General features: G+C 33.9%; 1 protein-coding gene across 2 annotated transcripts in view; it reads right to left on the reverse strand.

The window, feature by feature from the left end:
• Nucleotides 1-21368, reverse strand: part of DIAPH3 (diaphanous related formin 3) — a 506525-nt gene that overhangs the window by 304957 nt on the left and 180200 nt on the right. For both annotated transcript variants that reach the window (XM_073014378.1, XM_073014377.1), the window contains 4 exons: nt 20100-20164; nt 13632-13736; nt 10156-10464; nt 9244-9358 (listed from right to left, as the gene is read on the reverse strand). In XM_073014378.1, the coding sequence (XP_072870479.1) occupies nt 9244-9358; nt 10156-10464; nt 13632-13736; nt 20100-20164 (594 nt within the window). The remainder of the gene's footprint in view (nt 1-9243; nt 9359-10155; nt 10465-13631; nt 13737-20099; nt 20165-21368) is intronic.

Consider the following 21368-nt stretch of genomic DNA (forward strand, 5'->3'; position numbering starts at 1 on the left):
AAGAAAAGCAAAGTTTAGAATTTCAGCTTTCAAATCTCATAAAATTTCAAATATTATTAGGCCCCAGTTCCATGAATGAGTCATCAACTGAAAGGAAAGAAGTCATGGGGAAAAAAAAAATCAGGAAATAAAAAAGAGCTTTATATTTATTCCTGATTCAACAAATCCCTGTCTCAAGAAACTTAATGAAGCACTTGACATTTAAGACATACATAAAAATGAAACTAAATATACAGAATAATCTATTATTATTTTCTAAAGTTAATGGTATGAACTAGTGTTACAGTAGTCTCCATAAGTGGCTATTAACATAGGTCAGTTAACACAGTAGTTTCATGATTTAGAAAGTTTCACTTGAAAGCAAGGCTACAGTGAATATAGGCCATTTAACCTGTTACAGTGTGGAAGATTCAGAGGTGATACACAAAACTTTATAAGTTGAAATGAGTTCTGTATTCTCAACATTTAAGTTCAGCTAACATTTCCTGAGCAACTACAATGAGCTGGGCACTGCAAAAGATGCTTTACAATATGCATTATATAATCCTCACAATAACCTCATGAGATGGGTATTATGTCCCCCATTTTATAGAGGAAAGAAACTACAGCTGTAAAAGCCAGGGTCACACACTTGTAGGGTGGGCTCTACAACATCCCTCACTTCGCGTGTATATTACACAGCATGGTGTTAGTATTTACAGCTCAAATACTTACAGAAGTGAATAGAGGTACCAAATGATGAAAGATGGTCTTAATAAAAAACGGCAAGTTTTTAAAGCCTTTAATATAAATTGTGGAATGAGGGTGAACTGCTGTGGGGCAGTGGTAAGGTGGCAGGAGATGAGAGGAAAATTATTTTAAATCAAAGCAGAGCACTTTAAATAAAACATAATAGGATTTCTTTTAATCAGAGAAGCAGCATGGCATAGCACAAAGACCAATGGCTTTAGACTTGGATCTGTATTCCCTTCAGAGTGGCTGATTCTTTTAGCTGAAATTCACCAAAGAATGTAACTTTCTTACATATAAATGAATACAACATCTGTCTTGGTTCTTTCACATAAATGTTTCTGGGAGCAAATAAAGTAACATAAGCAAACATTTAACTAGTAAAAAATACATTATTAATATGTTGTTTTATTATCATCTAATTAATGAGTTTCATATTTTGTCCAGATTTGATCTAAGTATACTTTTATTAATAAATGCATTATAGTAGTCTGTTAAAGTGAGATTCAAAAATGGACAGTCTGATGTTAAAATTGCCTTAAAACATTATTCTAAGTTAGATGAAATGTTTCATTACATGTATTGGTTCCTTGAATTAAAAAAAAAAAAAAAAAAGGCAACATAAATTTAAATAGGCAGCAGTTAAGCCCAGGCTCAGGCCCAGGTCTTTGACGTTACTTCACTTTCACTACTGCATAAATGAGAGAGTCTGAATTAATTCTTGACCTTTTTTTTTACCAAAGACCCCATTGATAGTCAAAGAAGTGGACCCTTTCTCAAAATAGTATTTTTAAATGCATAAACAAAAATATATAGGATTTCAAAGGAAGCAAATTATACTTGAAAGGAGCTATCAAAACGCATTAAACACCAGTTTATGAAATAGTAATACACATGTGAGGAAGCAATGTAGATGTGCTGCTCAGATCTCCATTTAGGAAGAACTTTCCATTCAGTCTCAAGGAGTGCATTTAGCTGACAGGCTTCAAGGTGTTAGCAACTTTAGAATCCTCCTTAACTTTTGAGTCCAGGCCACACTCCTCCTGGGCAGTCCTCAGCCTATGGCTGAGCCTGGGACAAGTAGTAAGGACTGCCACTAGGGCCCAGTGAGGGACTCCTCTCACAGGCATCATTTGTTCCAGAGCTCCTTCCTAGCTAGACTGGCTGAGAATTTGTCAGGTTTGCACCATGGTCTAAGGTTTTACCTGCCCAGTCTTGCATCCTGACCCTTAAAAAAAACCCACACTCCAGTATCTCTGTGTCTGCTTCCAGATGGAACCAATCAACAAAATCTGCTTTATTAATGAATTAAATAACAAGATCTAGTTGCAGGTCTAATAACTACTCTAATTTTGAAATACTGATCATTTTAAATGATATTTCAACTTAACTAAAATAATTCTAATGTATTTTGAAAGTATATATGAACTGTACTCATGGAAATTTAATAGGTACTGCTATGTTTGTTGCCTATAATTGAAGAAAAAGCTAAATTTCAATTAGAGGTTAAAGTATGTGATTGTTTTTCTTACCCAAGTTCAGACCCCATAATTCTATCTGCAGACCCCAAGTTAAGAATTCTGGGATAAAGTGTCTGACTTTGAAACATCCATTCTTTTAAGATACAGAGATGAACTTCGACAAGTGAAAGTTGTGCTAACAAAAGGTCTCTAACCTGGCTTACCTACTCAGATGCCAACAAACATGTGAAAGCTTCTATTAAATGCACAGAATACATTATAAGATCATATGCCCAAATGATTTAACCTTGAGGGACAAGAATAGCTTACCTAAACACATGAATGCATAATCACCTAAAAATCTAAATTGTGAAATTCAAGGTTCTAAAATATATAATAAAGTTATTTTTATACATATTTTTCTAAGAATATGTATAACTTATTCTGTTTAACATCAAAATGCTATATAGAATTTACTATTTACTATATTTATACCATTTATTTGCTATACTATTTATTTAATACCAAATTGCTATATAGCATTTAATCCAGCAAGAAGTACCCTGTATCTACTTCTGACTCTCCTATCTTGACCCTATTCTCTTCCTGTGTTCCAAGGATGGTATCAGGTTACCATTTTAACTCTAGATGATTCCATCTCCTAGTCAGGCAAACAGTATGTGTAAGGATGGGGGGAGGGGAAGGAGGAGATAGGTATGTGAATAGCTACATTTACAAATTTTTCTTTTTAAATAGAGACAGGGTCTCACTCTATCACCCAATGTCTACTTTTGTAGAGACAGGTCTCATTACATTGCCCACGCTGGTCATGAATTCCTGGCCTCAAGCAATCCTCCTGTCTTGGCCTCCCAAAGTGCTGAGATTAGAGGCACGAGTCATTGTGCCCAGCCTCAAAATGTTATTAATGCTTTAAGATTACAATAGAGCATTCAGAAGGATAAGCCTCATTTAAATTTCCAGGTGGTTAATAACAAGCACTAATTTGAGTGGGAGTCCTGAATGACAGAACATGATGCAGACAAGGCAAAGAACTGCCTAAAATAGGGAAGTGCACTTTAAACAATAGGAGGGCAACTAGAATTGCCCTGATGAAATGGAGAGTAAGGCAGAAGATAGAGAAAATGTAAGATAAATTTTGAGACAAAAGGTGTGAGATAACAACAATGAAATGTAACAATTTTATAATTTTGTTAAGGGATGATAGCTATAGACACACCACTAAGAACTTACTACCAATATTAAAATATCAAGGTTAACTTGTAAAATGGAAAAGAAACAGTATCCTCCAATCTACCATTAGTCAAGTGACTCCAGTCAAATCCATTACCCTAATATCATTCCTTTCTCCAGTAGAAGTAGGGAAGTAGAAAAAAGAAAGAAAAAGCTATGTGTATGTACGTACACACCCCAATATACCTACACCCTAGTTTCTTCTCTTTCTGTTTGTAACATCTGTACAGCATGCAAGAAACATGTCTATTTATAGGGATTCAAACTAGACATGTTTCTTGCATACTGTACAGATGTTACAATGCATAAATTTCTACCGCACTCTACCAAAGATATGCTGTAACCAAGCATTTAACCAAAGCACTTGGTGGACTTGCAAGTCTTCTGTGGCTCCAAGCTAAATAAATCCACTTTCTTTAGCCTCTCTCTTTAGTTCCCATTTCTCTAAAGCTTTCAAAATAAATTCTCATTTCTTCAGCACCTCAACAGAGAAAGTACTGTAACTGGTAACAATGAGATCCTTTAATGGGAAGATAAGATATTCTTGACCCATTTCATAATTTCCTTAATTCTTTAGTACTTTTGAGATTCAGCCACAGACAAGAACCAAATGATATGTCCCTAGAGAAATATTTCATTCTCTACTGACTTTCTCCCCAATCTTCCAAATTAGCATTTGTGAAATATTCTGTTCTTTTCAGAAAACTTTACTATGTATAAAACATGTTCCATTTATTTTGGCATCATCTCTTTATTAGCATGCATTCCAAAAAAAAACAAAACCATATTTCTATGTGTTCACCTTAATGTAGCCTTGTGAGGTAGTTTCAAAATTTTTATACACATTTGTTTGTACAGAGGAATAAATTATGTTTCAAATACAATGCAACATCTTGAACACAGCCAAGTTGCTGGGATAATCCATGTTTATCACTTACTACCTCAATTCTTTGTCCACTGAACTATGATGTCAGAAATCTAAGCTTGATTTGTTTTTAAGTGGATAATCCATTAACTTTTTCCATATGCCATAACTATTCAGTTGAGAAATAATTTATAAACCAATTTATGGGCCCTATCTGGCACGTATGACGTACCTGTTATAAAATATGATTACTTCAGAAAGCTAACAATTGTGGAACCACATTTTCATAATAAATTAGTCTAAGTGAATTAGACTATTCATATACTTTCAGAAAGTCCTTTAATCCCTATTAAGTTAACAGTTTGTGAATAATGAAAGTAATTAATATTAATTTTACTTGACAAATCCAACACCAATAACCTGTTAGTATACTCTAATCCATTTTCCAACAGCCTGTAAAAATTAACCAACAGATGCTTCCAATCTGGTTTAAAAAAAGAAAAAAAAAACCACACACACAGGTCATTAGCATTATTTTGATGATACCAAATGTTCAATATGTGAATATTATGATTAAATTTCAGAGAGAAATATAAACAATGTTCTTTTATAACCTTGTTAAGTCTTAACAGAAGCTGAATTTCGTAAAATATGTCAGTCTTTCCTAAAATCAAAATTAGCATTTGTTATTCCACTCCTCGTTATTATGCTTCAACTAAGAGCTTGACTGACTTCATCAGGAATGTAAAAGCAACAGGAGTAAGGGAAGCACGCCTACCTTACTCATGCTGGCATCCCCAGTGTCAAGCACGAGGCGCAACATGCAATATGCACCCAATAAATATTTGTTGAGTGGGGCAGTGGTAGCCAATAAGAAAAAGTGGAAGATATGAAAGAGGAGGTATGAGAAAAAGAAAAAAAGATAATCTGGAAAAGTATCTATATATATTTCCAGAATAATTTAAAATATAGAAAGCTGAGATGTATCCCAAAAACTTACAAGAGAGAATCAAGAAAACCAAAGTGAGTTACTTAACAGCAAAATAAAGTATAAAAGAAAATGATGTAAGTGAATCAGGAAAAAATTACTGATTTTTCACAGGAAATGGATTACAGAGGATTCCTATTCCTCTACAGATATGGCACAAGGTACTTTCCCACAGAAGCGTTATAAAATGGTCACAAAGATTAATTTAAAAAGCAGAATAGGTAAGATCTATTTGGAACAAAAAAACAAAAAAAAAAGTAGGAATGTAATAAAAGGCAACAGGAATTAAGAGGAAATATCCAAGCCCTTATCAAGAATATCTTGGTAGTGTAAACAGGATAGTATAGCAAGAAGTCAGAATTGTTTTGCCATCAGCAGACCAAAAGAAAAGATCTCAGCTGAGATACAGTAAAGATTAAACAAGATAATATGAAGACAACCCAGCTCAGGCACTGATATATCACGTATATGCAATAGATATTAGCTCCTTTTCCAGCTCTCAATATATTAGACTTGTAAATCCCAGTGGTCTAAACAGTAAAAGTCCTGAAAACCTAAAGTAGTGTCTACCGTAAGAAAAAAAAACCCACTTATTTGACAACAAATAAAGGCTACATGAGAGAAATCTTCAAGGATCTCTTTAAATGATTGGATTCGGTTCCTTTGTTCTTACTACCTTTTTTTTTTTTTTTTTTTTTTTTTGAATGCTTGGGAAGCACAAAGGATTGGCATCTATCATTTAAATGCCTAGGATGGAATGTCCTTCTTTATAATCAAAGAAATAGCCTTGATTCTCAGTCCAAACAGTTACTACTGCAATAAAAAACAGAGATACGCCATTTCTCTAAAAACCCCACTATTCTTCAGTAATTACCATCCTTTCCCGCCTAGTTGTGATGAAAATCAGCCAGCAGCCAATGCCTCTATCTCCCACACTGGCTTGCTAAAGGGTGGAAAGACAAATGGATTTTCACCTTGGAATGAACAATATATAAGTGACCAGGTTTACTTTTGTTTTGGGTTTTTTTTTTTCTTTTTTTTGAGACAGAGTCTTACTCTGTTGCCCAGGCTGGAGTGCAGTGGCATGATCCTGGCTCGCTGCAACCTCTGCCTCCCAGGTTCAAGCAATTCTCATGCCTCAGCCTCCGGAGTAGCTAGAACTACAGGTGTGCACCACCATGCCTGGCTGTTTTTGTTGTTGTTAGTTTTTGTTTTAATTTTTTTAGTGGAAATGGGGGTCTCATCATGTCGGCCAGGTTGGTCTCAAACTCCCGGCCTCAAGTGATTCACCCACCTCGGCCTTCCAAAGTGCTGAGATTATAGGCGGGAGCTACTGCACCCGGTCATAATTTTGAATTATGCATCAATTACAAAATTGATTCAAACGAAGTATGTTGGAGTCAGGGGGACAGGTGAATGTAACATTTGGACTCAATGCCTCAGCAGCCAGGTCACGAATAGAGACCACAAAGAGCAACCTGTCTACTTAACCAGTCTTGTCTAAGTTCTCTGGACCTCTTTCTCTTTCCTTCCTTTCTGATCTTTCCTATTAAATGGCAATATAAAATACCATTTCTCTGAATGCAGCAATGACTGACCTTTCCTATAAAATACTCTAAAATGTTTTGCATGTAAATACGCATTTTAACTGCAATGTATTTTCCTTGATTGCCAGACGACCAGTAATGCCAAAAAGCATTCTTAGGACTCCTCAAATAATGCTTCCTAGGAATTATTCTTTAAAATGAAGTCTCAAAAAAATAGCCACCTTTACAGCTCATCTCTGCTTACCACTGACAAATGTTAGCACTGCTCGAAGTCACAACCCTGGGCTTCCCCACCTTTTGTGTTCCCTTGGAAATGTCATCTACTGTCACAGAAAAAAAGAAAGCAGCATTTGAGTTGAGTTGAGACAGAAGGTATCATAGTCCTCTGCCAGCCTCTAAGTCAAGTAAAGATTTCAGGCCAAAGGACCAGCAGTACAAAGGCAGAGAGAGATGGAAATAAGGAGTATGCAAAAACTGATCACCTTTTCACCTTAATCTTTCTAACTACTATTAGATTCAGCAAATATATCATTTTTTTTTTCAACCTTGAATCTCAAGGCTAAAGTTAGATGACTTAAGAATTTTTTAAAGGTCCAATTATTTCATTTAGGGCTAACACTACAGCTAAATTAAAGGCATGCTAACAAGTTTCCCTTTTGAGCCTCATTAATTAAGAAAGTAATCAGAGTAAGGAGAAAAAAAGAGAGAGTAGCTCTATGGCAGCATTACTTAAATAGTTTTTAGGAACCACCATTTGTACCTACTAGGAAAGCAAAAGGAAAACTAATCAATTCCAGATAATGAAATCTGAAATTCTGAAGTGTTTTACATGTAAATACAAATTTTAACTGCCATATATTTTCCTTGATTGCCAGAAGAGTACACTAATCTTATTCAAAGAAAATTTTGATCCTCCATAATCAAAAGGTAAAATTAAAATCTTATTCAAGTTTACTAGGGTGAGCTTGCTGAGAAAATTCTCCCTGTGTTCAAAGACCAAAAATATACCATTTTTAATATTTTAGTCAGGATAAATGGTACTCAAAAATATCTGTTAACGGTTTTTGATTTACCAAATTCTAGAAAACTACCTTAATTTACAATTACCTTTTAGAAAGAGTTTCTAATTTACATTAAGAATTTCTTAATTTACAATTACCTTTTAGAAAGAGTTTCTAATCTTTCAGAAAGTCATTCAAAGGAATACAAATACATTTTAAAAATATCTGCCAACATTCTTTGGCTGCTGTGCTCAAGTTAAATCAGATGTATAAGGCATCTAGCATGGTGCCTGGCTAACAGTCAACATTTAAGAAGAAGTCAACTCAACCCTCTACACAAAAGTCTCTGACCTGTATCCATCCAGTACAATCTCTCCCTGCCACCTCTTCCTTTGTTCTACGAGCCCAGGGATATAGGTGGCATAAGTCTACAGTGAAAAAGTTCTTTTGGAAAATTAAAAGGTAATGATTGATCTAAGTGTTTTGCACTACAGACCTAAAATGTAAGTTTTATATAATACTTAAAAATTCTGTGTGGAGATCAGTCTTGAAATGTAAGTAGCAGGCCCACGAAACTGGATGAAATAAGTTCAATTTTCAGACTTAACGTAGTACCTAAACAATTTTTTAAAAATCATACTGCATAGGTAAAACCTATCACAAAACATTCTGGAAAATGAATGCCATTGCTTTTAATGAAAAGATCATATAATCTACTCAGATACTTCTCTTTCAAGCTAACTCTTAAGACACTATAAATTTGATATTTCTATCCCATGTGACTCATAGCAATTAATTAAATTATGTGATAGTCACTGTAATTTTTTTTGGATTATACTTTAAGTTCTGGGATACATGTGCAGAACATGCAGGTTTGTTACATAGTTATACATGTACCATGGTGGTTTGTTGTACCCATCAACCCGTCATCTACATTGGGTATTTCTCCTAATGCTATACCTCTCCTAGCCCCCCAAGTCACTATAATACTAAAGGGTAGTAAAATTCTAACTGAAAGAAAGCACACATTTTGTTTTTCTATTTTTCAAACTAAAGGACATTCTCATGCCAAAACTATCTCTGAAAATGTCTTCTTTAACAAAAGTCTAATTTATCCCAATGGAATATCTTCGAAAATAATATTATATAGAAAATTTAATAATCAAAATTTTATATTAACCTTTTGTATTTTTAAAACAGAATTTACTTTTTAAGCACTTTATTTCATTATACCATTTATTTGCCCATTAGGAATGTAAAAATATCATGTACAGGATTCAAAAACCAATGTTTTCTAAAAATTGGTATGTAAAAAGCATCATGTTAAAATTCTAAAATTAAATTAATTAAATAATAATTTATAATCAATAAATTATAAGTTAATAAATAATCAAAAACTTACCTTTTTGTTGGCAACAAAATGTATTCTCAAGTTTACAAAGCAAATCCACATTTTCATACTTATTTTCATTTACTTTTATCCAGAAACAGTTTTCAGTCATTTCATGAGGTCTGATCTACAATCAGAGAGAAGACTGATTCATAAACAGGTGAGTGTTCACCTGTCCGAGGCCAAGCACTATGCATAGACTATCATAGCTACCAGCAGAAATTTATAAAGTCGCATCTGTAAGATTTTTCCCCAAAGTGTGTTCAATGAGATACAAGTTCTGCAGGATGTTAACGTCTTATTAGGAAGAAAACGCTTCCATGATCCAATAGTTGAGGATTTGAAATATGATTTAATTAGCTTCTTCTCAATTGCATTTCTCATAGTCTCTAACAATCCTCACCTGCACTATATACATCTTGAAGGGCAGGATACATTATACAGCATTTTCCATGTTTCTGTTACTATAAAACCATTTTTCTGCAGGAGTCTGAATTCTTAAGATCTGATTAGACATTAGCTTCTGACAACTAGTTAACACTTTCCCAACATCTATCAACAGAGAAAATTTCCTAGGAACACCATCATTTTTTTTTGAGAAACGCTTCATAAACATAGGATTCACTGCAATAATATTTAATTATCAATTTAATTACAAATCACATTCCACTGGAACAACATCAACTCTCACCATATTTATAAACCAGAAAGTCTTAGTCAATATCAAAGGGCTTTATCCTAATACTTTAAGAAAAAAAAAAAAAAACCGCTATTTTATTGTCACTTTGATTAGTGACATTTGAAATTACATATATATAAATTAAATTATGTATAAATTAAATTCCATTAGAAATTATGTATATATAAATCCAAAATTAGATTTAGATCTAGGTAAAAATATTTTCCTCTATTAATTTGTTTTACCTTTAACCAATTCAATCTTCTCATGCTAATTTCAGGTTTAAATTCTTTCTTTGGTTTCAACCCAAATGGCAGGGTTGGTAGAGGAGGAGAATTTTGTCCTCCAAGGAATCCCAGGGGAGGTGGTGGAGGCACAGGACCACCGAATGGCATCCGCATTCCTGGAAGTGGAGGAGGTGGTGGGGGAGGGGGTGGAGGCGGCACCCCTCCACCAGAAGGCAATGGAGGCGGAGGAGGAAGTGCTGAGTGGCCAGTTCCACCTTCTTTAGAGGGAGGCAAAGGAATATTACAATCAGCTGGTAAGGCACCAAACTGGAGGAAAAAAACAATGAGACATAACTAAGAACATGTCTAAAAAACTTGTAAATATGCACTTTACTCAAAAATAAGGTATTCATTTAAACCAAAATAATTAAACATCAGTAATTTCATATGGTTAAACCAAAATTCAAAGTTCCAACAATTTTTCTTCTAATTTAAGATTGCAGGGTTTTTTCCCTCATAAAAACATAATTGCCAGAAGTATAATTCCCTGTTTTGAGGCAGTTATGACCATCTAGGTAGAAATGTCCAGGAGGGAAATGGGTATGTGGATCTAGAAGATTTGAAAATCAGTAGTCTCTGGAGAACAGTTGAAGTCAGGGAAGCAGAGAAGTTCACTCACAGTATGGAGAGAATATGTAGCATGACAAAGGGTCTATGCACAGAGTTCTATGGAATGCAAGCATTTAAGTGATAAGTAAAAAATAAGATTTCCAAAAAAGGACTTAAATGATATTGCCACATCATGCCTTTGCTCAGATCTTCTCAATGGTGTCCTAATGCACTTGAGAAAACAACAACAACAACAAATTAAAATTTTTCATAGGGTCTATATAAGTATGTCATGATCTGGTCCCTGCCATCTGGTCTTGCAGGTGACTTTCTTCCAATTCCGTGTATGTGCCAACCTCATGCTAATTTCAGGGCCCTTGGACATGCTGCTCCCTCTCTGCCTGGAACATTCTCTTCACCTGACCATCTCCTACTAGCCTCTTCAGTCTGAGCTACCAGGTCCCTTCCTTGGGAAAGCCTTATCTGACCACTTATTATACACTCATAGCACCTTATACCTTTCAATAGCTCTTATCAAAAGTGTTAATTTATTTAAGGAATCATTAGCATTTATCTCTTTGACAGATTATAAGCTTGATGAGGTAAGTGACTATCTTGTATTATTTACTGCTCTTTCCCCAGCACCTAAAGCAGTGAATGGTACATGATAGCTATGGAAGAAATGCATAGGATAAATGCATGAAAGACAAGAAGAGAAAAAGCCAAGCACAGGGTCAAAAACCATGAATGAAGAGAGCACCACCTAAAAGACTGCTTTGCAGAATCAAACGCCACAGAGAAGCAAGGTAAAATCAGGGGTGAAAAAGAACCGCCTGTGTCCACTGGTCACTTTTGTCCTCATGTTTCCATGGCATAATAAGAATTTAACAGACGCATTTCGATGGATACAAAGAAGATATTCTGGGTTAATAAATAACTTTTGTAATATGATTAGCTTCTTGAATTACAAACTTCAATTCTAACTGCCTTTCACATGGTGGGCCTTTAATAAATGTTACATAATTTTAAATTTTCATTGCACAATTATGAAAAATAGACCATGTATAAAAGCTTGAAATCAATGACATCTGAAATCATGACAAAGAAAACAGTGTTATAAAAGAAGTTGAGGCCACAAATCAAAAGCACGCCTTATCAAAACCAGTAAGTATAAAGAAAAACCAGTTCAGTGGTAATCTGGGTTGCTGTGTTCAAAGATGGTACCACCCTTTGAATGTATTTGATAATTAACTATCAGTGTCCTAAAGATATGGCTGAATTTCTGCTCTAGAACAGTTCATTTGATAAAGTGTGAAGACTGACTTGAAGATATGGTTTAGGAGGCCAGACACTGTGACTATCGGCACATCACTATGTCTCTCCAGCACCTAAAGTACCTGGTTGTGAAGAGACTACAGGAGCAAAGGAATTAAATCACAGATAACAGAACATATTTTACTCATACTCTTCATAGTCAGCATAGCTTTGAACAAAAAGAAAGATCTTAAATGTCCTCATTTCATAAGAAATAAACCAGCATCCAAAGAAAGAATTTGCCAGTTGTTCCAACATGAACATATGGTGGCCAATATTAAGTATCTAATTCTAGTTTTTCTTCTCATAGCCATAAACATGGGTCATCACTGCATACAATTTAAAACAATTTAGGAGATTCCTGGATTTAATCTCACTTTCAAAACATATACTTATTCCTATTTCATATAAAAGCACTATGCAGCAATAACTTATCCAAAAATGGTGGATACATTTTTTATAAACTGGAATTTTCTGGAGAAGATTTACAAATAAACCTTCAACGGAATATAATTAAAAAGAAAAGAAAGTTCTTAAATTTACATTAGCCCAGACCAAGAAAAACTTGTCATAAATATTTCAGCCATTGTCTACAACTCAGTCTGAAGTACAGACACAATCAAATGTTTCTTTCAATATGAGAGACAAGGAGCCATATGGGAAAGATAAAAAAAAAAATTCAATAAAATGTGATATTTCCCTCTTGCAGCACTAAAGAACGAAGATGAATGAGAATAATTTTCTTGTAGATAGGAGATTTTAATTTTTTTCTCAAATTGAATACTAACAGATAGCTATCTCTTAAGGTATCTACAGACAGCCTCAGTAACAAAACTATCACTAAGCATTTAAAAGAAAACAAAATTGCCAATAAGAGAGGATACCTGAGACTATTTCAACATAACCATAAATTAAGATGAAAGCAAAATAGCAAAACTATACTTATTGCTCATCATCCTGTACGTAAATCTACATGAAGAAATTTAGCTATGAATATTCTACCTCCTTACTTACATCAACATAGAGCATGCAGATGATGTATTTCTTGCTACCTAAATGTTTTATGTGTGAGGGTGCATGGGAGCTATCTACTTCATAATCCAGATTTACTCTCTTTTTTGTCATGTTTTAAATCTGTTTACTTTGGAAATTGAAAAATTATCAGAAAATGTTCTCATTCAGCTAGAGGTTATCTTTTACTGCAAGGGACCCCTAGGCTGAAGGTTTTGAAAAATAAATAGCTTGAGCAATAATTTCTTGTAGTGGGATAAAGATCAGTGCAAATCTGAGAGTAAAAGATTTTCTTACTCTTTATGCTTAATTACTTAGGAAATATGTGACATTAGGAACAAAACCCAAACAAACATAAGAAAGCAGAATAATTAGTAAAAGCTTAGATATATATACATATAGAAAAAAAAGACCAAAAAAAGCAAAACACAAGTACATATAAATAATGCTATAAAAATATACAAGCAAAATTAAAGTTTAAACATTTTGATGCTATGAAGATAACCTTTGCTCCCTCACTGTGTTTTTAATACCCAAATTCACTCGGAGTGGAATTTTACCTGAGATTTAAAAGCTTGTAGCTCTGCTTGAAGCTCATTAATCTTTGCCTCTTTTTTCTGCAATTCAGCCTGAGTTTCTTGGTGGTCGGTAAACTCTTTTTCAAACTGAAACAAATTAAAAATAATAACAAAAACAGGAAGATGAAAATGAAAAGCACTATTCTTCTTACAGAAATATGACTCGAATGATCTGCCAGTAGAACACAAATTCCTGAATTGGTTTTATGAAAGGAGTGGTAGAGTTTTGAAAAGTCACTGAGAGTCTTTCTCTAGGCCCCTCCAGGTCCCAACCAAAATCATTCATTCACAAGGGGGCAGAAAAAAGCCGCAGACAAAAGCTGTGACCTCTCTGCAGAGCAAACTGGCCACAGTTATCTGTAACCTTGGCATTTTCTTCAAAGTCTCTAAATATTATTGTGACTTTGTGTAAAATAATAGAGAGCAAAGCATTGTACGAATTCCTTGCACCCCCCACTTGCAAAAACTTATCCTTGAAACTTATCTGAAGTATATCAACATGATTTAGGGGATTCCATTTTCATATTTTTTATTACTAAACAACTCCATTCTATTCAGTTTCTAACTTTTTTTCCTATAACAACATAATATCTCCAAATATCTTTGGGAAAGTAATGATAAATTAATTTTTCAAAGTCCCTAGTGAAATACCTTCTGGAAAAAAAAAGTGAACAATAAAATTTGGTGAATCCGGTGAGTTTTCTATAAGAATTTATATATCCACTCATCACCAGTTCTCATCTTGCATTCAAATAGATTCAACTTTGTCATTATTATAACTAAAAATCTCCTTTTTGTCTCACAATCAAACACGAGTATTTGACTTACTTTTAAAAAAAAATGGAAAAAAAATCATTCAAAAAAATGCAACTATCTCACAAATGTGGCCTCTACATTTTAAATATACTCAAACCTCAATTAGGAAAATAACAACAATGTAGAACTCCGCCGTTTACAAAGGGTTTTTATTTTTACTTAGTTTATAAAGGGAATCTTATTTTGTCCTTAATGACACAGAGGCAGTTGCTAGTCCTTCATAGCTAGTAAAAGATGTGAGATTAAAAAGCCAGATTTCCTGCCTTCAGAGTCTGAGTTCAAATGAAACTATGCCACCTCCCTGCAATTAACATGTAGATAATGCTTTACAGTTTTACTTAACAGACGAATTTTTGGAGCAGTTTTTAGGTTCACGGCAAAACTGAACAGAAAATAGAGATTCCACATACCCCCTAACCCTACACATGTATTATCTCCCCCCATACTTTATAGTTTTTAAAGCACAAAAAGAGGCATTCTTAGATTTCATTACAAAAACTCTGTGAAATAAGAAATATCGCTTTAATTCCCATTTTACAGGGAAGGAAGGTAAATTTCAGCCTACTGATCCTCTCAGTCTCAACCCTGTGTTCCTTTATTAAGATAACAAAAACTAATAGGTAAAAACTGTTCAAGTGTCCTTCAGTTGACCTAAGCCACAGCAACATTACCATTCCTCACTACTACTACAGCTCCTACAAACCACTCTTACCGTTAAATAATTTAAAAGATTCTAAGCCTAAATCTAATCAAATTACTAATCTACTAAACAAGCCATGCATGAGTCTCAGAGGTCCGCCCATCTTCTCCCGTCACCCAGTGCTTCCCCCTAAGGACTTGCTAAATCAATTGCCTTCACACTGTCCTTGCATAGTTAACCCCTCTGTAGTTTCATCCCTCATTTTACTCCTTAAACCCCTCTTACCATAATCTCTCTTTAGCTTAAAAGTCAACTTTTTCAAAGAGTATTCTTAAACCATACTCACTTTTCTGACCTGTTGAACTCCATTCATGTCATTATCTGTCACAACTTAGCTATAATTCATTCTAAAAACCCTGACTTACCAAATTCCAATTCCAGAAGTCCAAATTCCCTGGACTTCTCTCAGTCTCATCTTAGGTGGTCTCTCTAGGGCCATGCTATTTCAATATCATAGCCACTGACCACAAATGATTATTTAAATGTAAACATAAATTATCAAAAATAAAGTTTAAAAATTCAGTTCCTCTGTCACACCAGCCATTTTAAAAAGTACACTATAGGTACATATGGCTGATGACTACCATGTAGAACAATATAGATTATAAAACATTTCCACCATCCCATATTAGACAGGCCAGTTCTATAGCATAAATACCTACCAATAGGCCTTCATATTCAACCTCTTTTCTGTATGTTCCATTACAACACACACTTCTGGTTCTCCTGCTACTCCTTGAGTGCTCCTACCAATTCCTGTCATGGGTTTCTACAAAATCCAACCCACTAATGTTGGCACTCTATAGGACTCTTTCCTCATCCCCCTTCTACTTGTCTCATCTCCCACACCCATGTTTAAATCACCATGCGTACACTGATGGCTTACAAATCCCTATCAATATCTCAGCTTCTCATCTGAATTCCAGGCTACAAATCAGTCCATGAATATATTTCCAACCACTTAATGAAAACTTATCAAGACAAACAAAAAAACATATTTTCAAAACCAAACATGTTTCCCCCTATAAGATTTGTTTTTTGAATGTTGCTATTCTTTATAAAAGGCAGCTCAAATAACATGACTCATTTGTTCTTAAACTATCAGTGACTTCATTACAATCATTACTATCTAAGAACCCTCTAGGATCTGGCCCTAATCTACCTATTTCCCATTACACGATAAATATTTAACAACACACCCGAGATATGCCCCCTCAGAGTGGTAGGTTCTGGAGACACAGTTAAACAGAATATGATCAGTGTACTTTTTAGTAAGCACAGTGGCTGGTGGAGAAGTAAAAGCAAACTAACAACCCTAAATCCATTAAAAATACCAGCAATAAAGAGAGAGGCAGAGAGAGAGAGAGACTGAAAGCTGGGGAATGATTCCTGAAGGAATGATGCTTGACCTCAAAGTCTGAAAAACTCACTAGCATTTCAACGTGTGGATGAATGACAAGCAATACTTTGTAAGGGGCACAAAAAGAGATATGAGAACAAACTGAAGGGGATAAAGCCAGGGATGTACACAGAAATAAAATTGCTGAAAGGAATTTTGCAGTAAGCCAAAGAGTTAATCCTTTTTTCTTAAAAATCCTGGAGAGTTATTAGGGTGTGTATAATAAGTAAATAACACAATCAAAATTTTACTTTCAAAAACTCAACCAGCAGCAGTGTGAAAGATGGGCTGAAAAAGACATACTAGAGGCATGGAAATTGGTTTGGAGGCTATTGCAGTTATCCAAGAGAGAACTGAAGGCCTTCTGAATTGAGGTGGAGGAGACGGTAATGACAAAGAAATGAAAAAAGACTACAGAATCCAAAAATGTTAGTATCTGACAGAATGAAGGAAATGAGAGAGAGGAGTATATCTAAGATGACTACAGGGTTTTGTTGTTTTACAGGCTGGAAAAAAAAAGTGTTGTTATTTGGGGAAAATAAATAAGGTTATAAATTGCAGGAGAAAAAGATATTTTTAGGGAGAAGAAAGATAAATTTGGTTTTGGATATGCTCAGCTTGAGATATGTAGAGGACATTCAAAAGAAATTTAGATACACATCCTTTCTTGACTATCTCGCATTGTTCTTCATAGTGATTCCTCAAGGCTCAGATTAGACATCACTTCCTTGGAGAAGGCTTCCCTGGCCACCCATGACTAGGTAAGGGACCTTTCCTCTGGGCTTACATACTACATAGGGTTTGTCTACCACACCAACTGCACACTGTAACAAAAAATCGCCAACATACATACACCTCAATAACACCAACCTGAAAGCTCATAAATGTGAGAAACTTTTCTACTTTATTCATCACCTTTCCAGTGTCATACATTTATAATTAAAGTCAAATAAATATTTGTTGAACGAATATTGAACGAAGTGATGAGCCAACCCTATCAAATCTTCCTTTATATGTTGAATGACTGTGTCAACATAGTCACTCTCCCAGCATCAGAAATCTTTGAGAGGTCATTTTCTCTTTTTGACAACTAAGACAAAGTTCACTGCTACACAGCAAGAAAAAAAATTATGTTCTTCTTATAAGAGTAAGAATGAAAAAGCCTTACTACAATATCAATATGTGCACTATCCTATCTCATAAACCCTAGACTAAAATTCATAATTAAAAAGAATTATTTCGGGACTTAAGATAAAAATTATAAAAACAACCACAGTCATAATTGGTAAACTCTAAGAACACTTATTAAATTAACTCACTTATACTGAAAGTGATAGTATTACTTATGAAAAAATAAATTTACACATCTTCCCCTATAAAAAGATAGCTGAAATATAAACTTTGCTTTAGAATTTTTGTAATATCTACAGTCAAATCACTGTAACCTTGAGGACAAAATGAATCTCCATTAAAAGCACACCTTATAAAAACTGATATGATAGCCTTCTTCTCCAAAAAGGGTTACTAGAGCAATATTACACTTACAAAATTACACGCAAAAAATGTTGAAAAACACAGTTAAGGTTGAGGTTCTGCTTAATTTCATTCCCTAGGGTGAATGTATTAGTGCATCTGTACAAGAAGGTTGGTAATTCAATATTCTCTATATACTTTCTGACATTTCTGGTCTTCATTTTTCAAATTTATGCACCAAAATAAAGAATGTATCTAGCAACCATGATAGCTTCCTGCCTAAAGCAAAGTATTTACATGTGTCCTTATAAAGCTATCAGAACAAAGTTTTTGCTGATATATACAAAATGATATGGCAATAGAAATATTTTATGGAGCAAATAGTATTTTCTGAATACACCTAAGACATATAATTTCTGACTAAAAGGAGACAACTAACCTTGAACAAGGTCTTTCTTCTATTCATATTTAAAGCCTACAATTTTTAAAAAAAATTTGTTGAGAAACTTTAACTCCATTCATGTTTAACTCCATTCATATATACTATATACCTAAAAATGGTAATAAAATCAAATTTATACTATCTGGGATGTATCCAAATCAAGCACTTGAAAGTCTACTACTACTTTCCTATAAAGAGTTAAAGTGCTTATCGAGCTCAGAATGCAATGTTGGCTGGGTGAAAGGTCACCCCACAACATGAACATCTATCCACTGTAACACTATGAGACTAAATTTAAACGATCCATTAATTTGTTTCCCCCACTAAACTAAGTCACTTCAGAGCAACGACAATATCATATTCACAACTGCAATCCTAACCTGCAGCCGAAGGCCTGGGAAATAACAACCTCTCATTTAGCGTTTGGTGAAGTCAGAACCTTAAGGCCCCTGAGGACATTTATAATGTTTTTCTTAAGTTAGTCTTAACTTCCGATATAGTGCCTATAATTTATGTTTTATCTTCAAAGTTTATAGAAATGTGTGACTGCCTCAAGATACATTTAGTATCTGCCACATCAAAAACGTATACTCCTTGGCATGATGCCTAACACACAGTAAATATTCACTTAGTAAATGTTTGCTGTGGGTTCATCATGGGGGCAATAGTAGTAATAATTATTATCACTCCTTCAATGTGAAAAACCATCTGAATAATTCAAATCAGATTGACTATTTAAAATGCAAAGAATTGAAACAACAAATTAAAAGTCGAATAGGTACTTGTTAAGCCAGAGATAAAAGGACAAAACAGTACCTTAAATTTATGCCTACTGTTCCATTACGGGAACGCTGAGCATGTGGGAGTTATTTATATCCTACTGCTCAAGGTCATTGCCAATGTCTGATTTTTCAAAACTCAAAAAAATTGCAATCTCAGGCATAAATGGGTTAAAGAAAAGTAAGGAATTGGCTGGACAGTTAGAAATACTACTGGGTTGAAACAAAACTGATAATATCCAATAGCTATGACCCATGAACATGGCAATTTTATAAAGTTCGACTAATACAATGAAGCAACTTTAATCAAAACTAAAAGCAAGTTAACTTTTCTCTTAAAATTTTTATATATGATTTCATTCTTAAGGGCCTAAATAATATGATTTCTTGAGAATTACCACAATCTTAAAATTTTGATTACATACATTTTGCTCAATCATCTACTCATTCAAAAAGTATCTTTTTAGTTCTTACAAAGGGCCGGGAAAAGTTCTTGGTGCAAGGATAGTAAATAAAGCAACAAAATGCCTCAAAGTTTACTCTTAGGGTGAAATAGATAAGTCATTCACATGTAAATACTAAACTATGTAGCATGTCAGATGATGATAAATATATTGAAAGAAAACAAATAAGGAAAGAAGAATAGGGAAGGTCAAGGTTGAGAGTGGGAAATTAAGATTTTTTAGATACAATGGTCTATAAAGTCCTCCTTGGTGGATGGCATCTGTGCACACACCTGAAGCAGATAAAGAAGAAGGAATAACAAGCAAATTCCCTGAGGCAGAAGCATGCCTGCAGTGGTTCCCCAGAGAGTACTACAAAGTTAGTCAAAACTACTTACTTTCTTATAAAGTTCTGATGCTTTCTCTTCAAACTCTTCTAGTTTTGCTTGATCTACGCAAATGTCTAAAATTGCAATGACAGGAAATTTTTAATGTGATAGTTCTTAAACTCATTATGACTTCAAAAGTTTAGAAAGAAAAAATATCATAGAAAATAATACTGATACTACCAGTAATAAATAAAATGGAAAAAAAATTATAATGTTGGAATGAAAAAGGCTTTTTCTAAGCATGATACCAGAAAACAGAAAACAGGAAAAGCCAAACTCAGTAACAGTTTTAAACTTCTAGCAGGCAAAAGGAGAATGTTCAATTGTAATAACACTCAAGTATTTCTATCACCAATTGGAACATATTTTAAAGAAAAAAGATGATGTCTAACCAAGCTAAAGAAAAAAAAAAAAAAAGGCAACAGTAACAAACAGAAAGTGAGAAAAATTGATACTAAAAAAAAATCACTAAAGCAGATGAATAATGTTTATTATTCCCTATAAATATGAAAATTAGCAATATGAATGTGAAGATTAAATGACTGATAATGCCAAGTGTTGGAGTTGATATGAGGAAACCAAGAGTGAAAGTTAAGAACTTTGCTGATGAAAAACTAGGCAATATGTACTAAAATTGTAAATATGGATTTTCTTTTAACCTAGCAATTCCATTTCTAAGACTTGTCCATTAGGCCAGAATAATCATTAAAATATTTTCTGATGTTAGCAAAAAAAAACAAAAAACCTGAAGATAACTTAAATGCCCATCAATAATGAACTGCTTAAATAAGTTACGATATATATACACGACAGAACACAATGTAGGACAAGTAATTCATATGGATTTCCCATAATATATGCTATCCCTTCTTTTTTATTGAATGAAAGTGATACATGAACAAGGTTTATAAAAATATATTACAGAAGAATTTATAATAAAAAATAAGTCAACAAAGTTACTGCATCCAAATCTCAATCACACTTCCTAAATGCAACCTCTTACGGCCATTTCTATACCAGATTATTTTGGTGGTTAGTTTCTTAACTCTAAATAAAATGTACATAACTATTATTTCTTGATTTATCTATTTAAGACATTATAGATAACTTTCTGGTATAAAAGATTAAAACAGTGTTTGTTCTCTATCTAATCCTAATTTTTGATATTTACTAAATTGGATTACTCCAGAGCATGAAATATTTAATTTTGATTCCCATTACCTTAACAATAACTTAAAATTCTTGCTATAGTATGTCAAATTATCTGTGCCTTATGCT

This window comes from Chlorocebus sabaeus, chromosome 3 (assembly GCF_047675955.1).
Source record: "Chlorocebus sabaeus isolate Y175 chromosome 3, mChlSab1.0.hap1, whole genome shotgun sequence".
Taxonomy (NCBI): domain Eukaryota; kingdom Metazoa; phylum Chordata; class Mammalia; order Primates; family Cercopithecidae; genus Chlorocebus; species Chlorocebus sabaeus.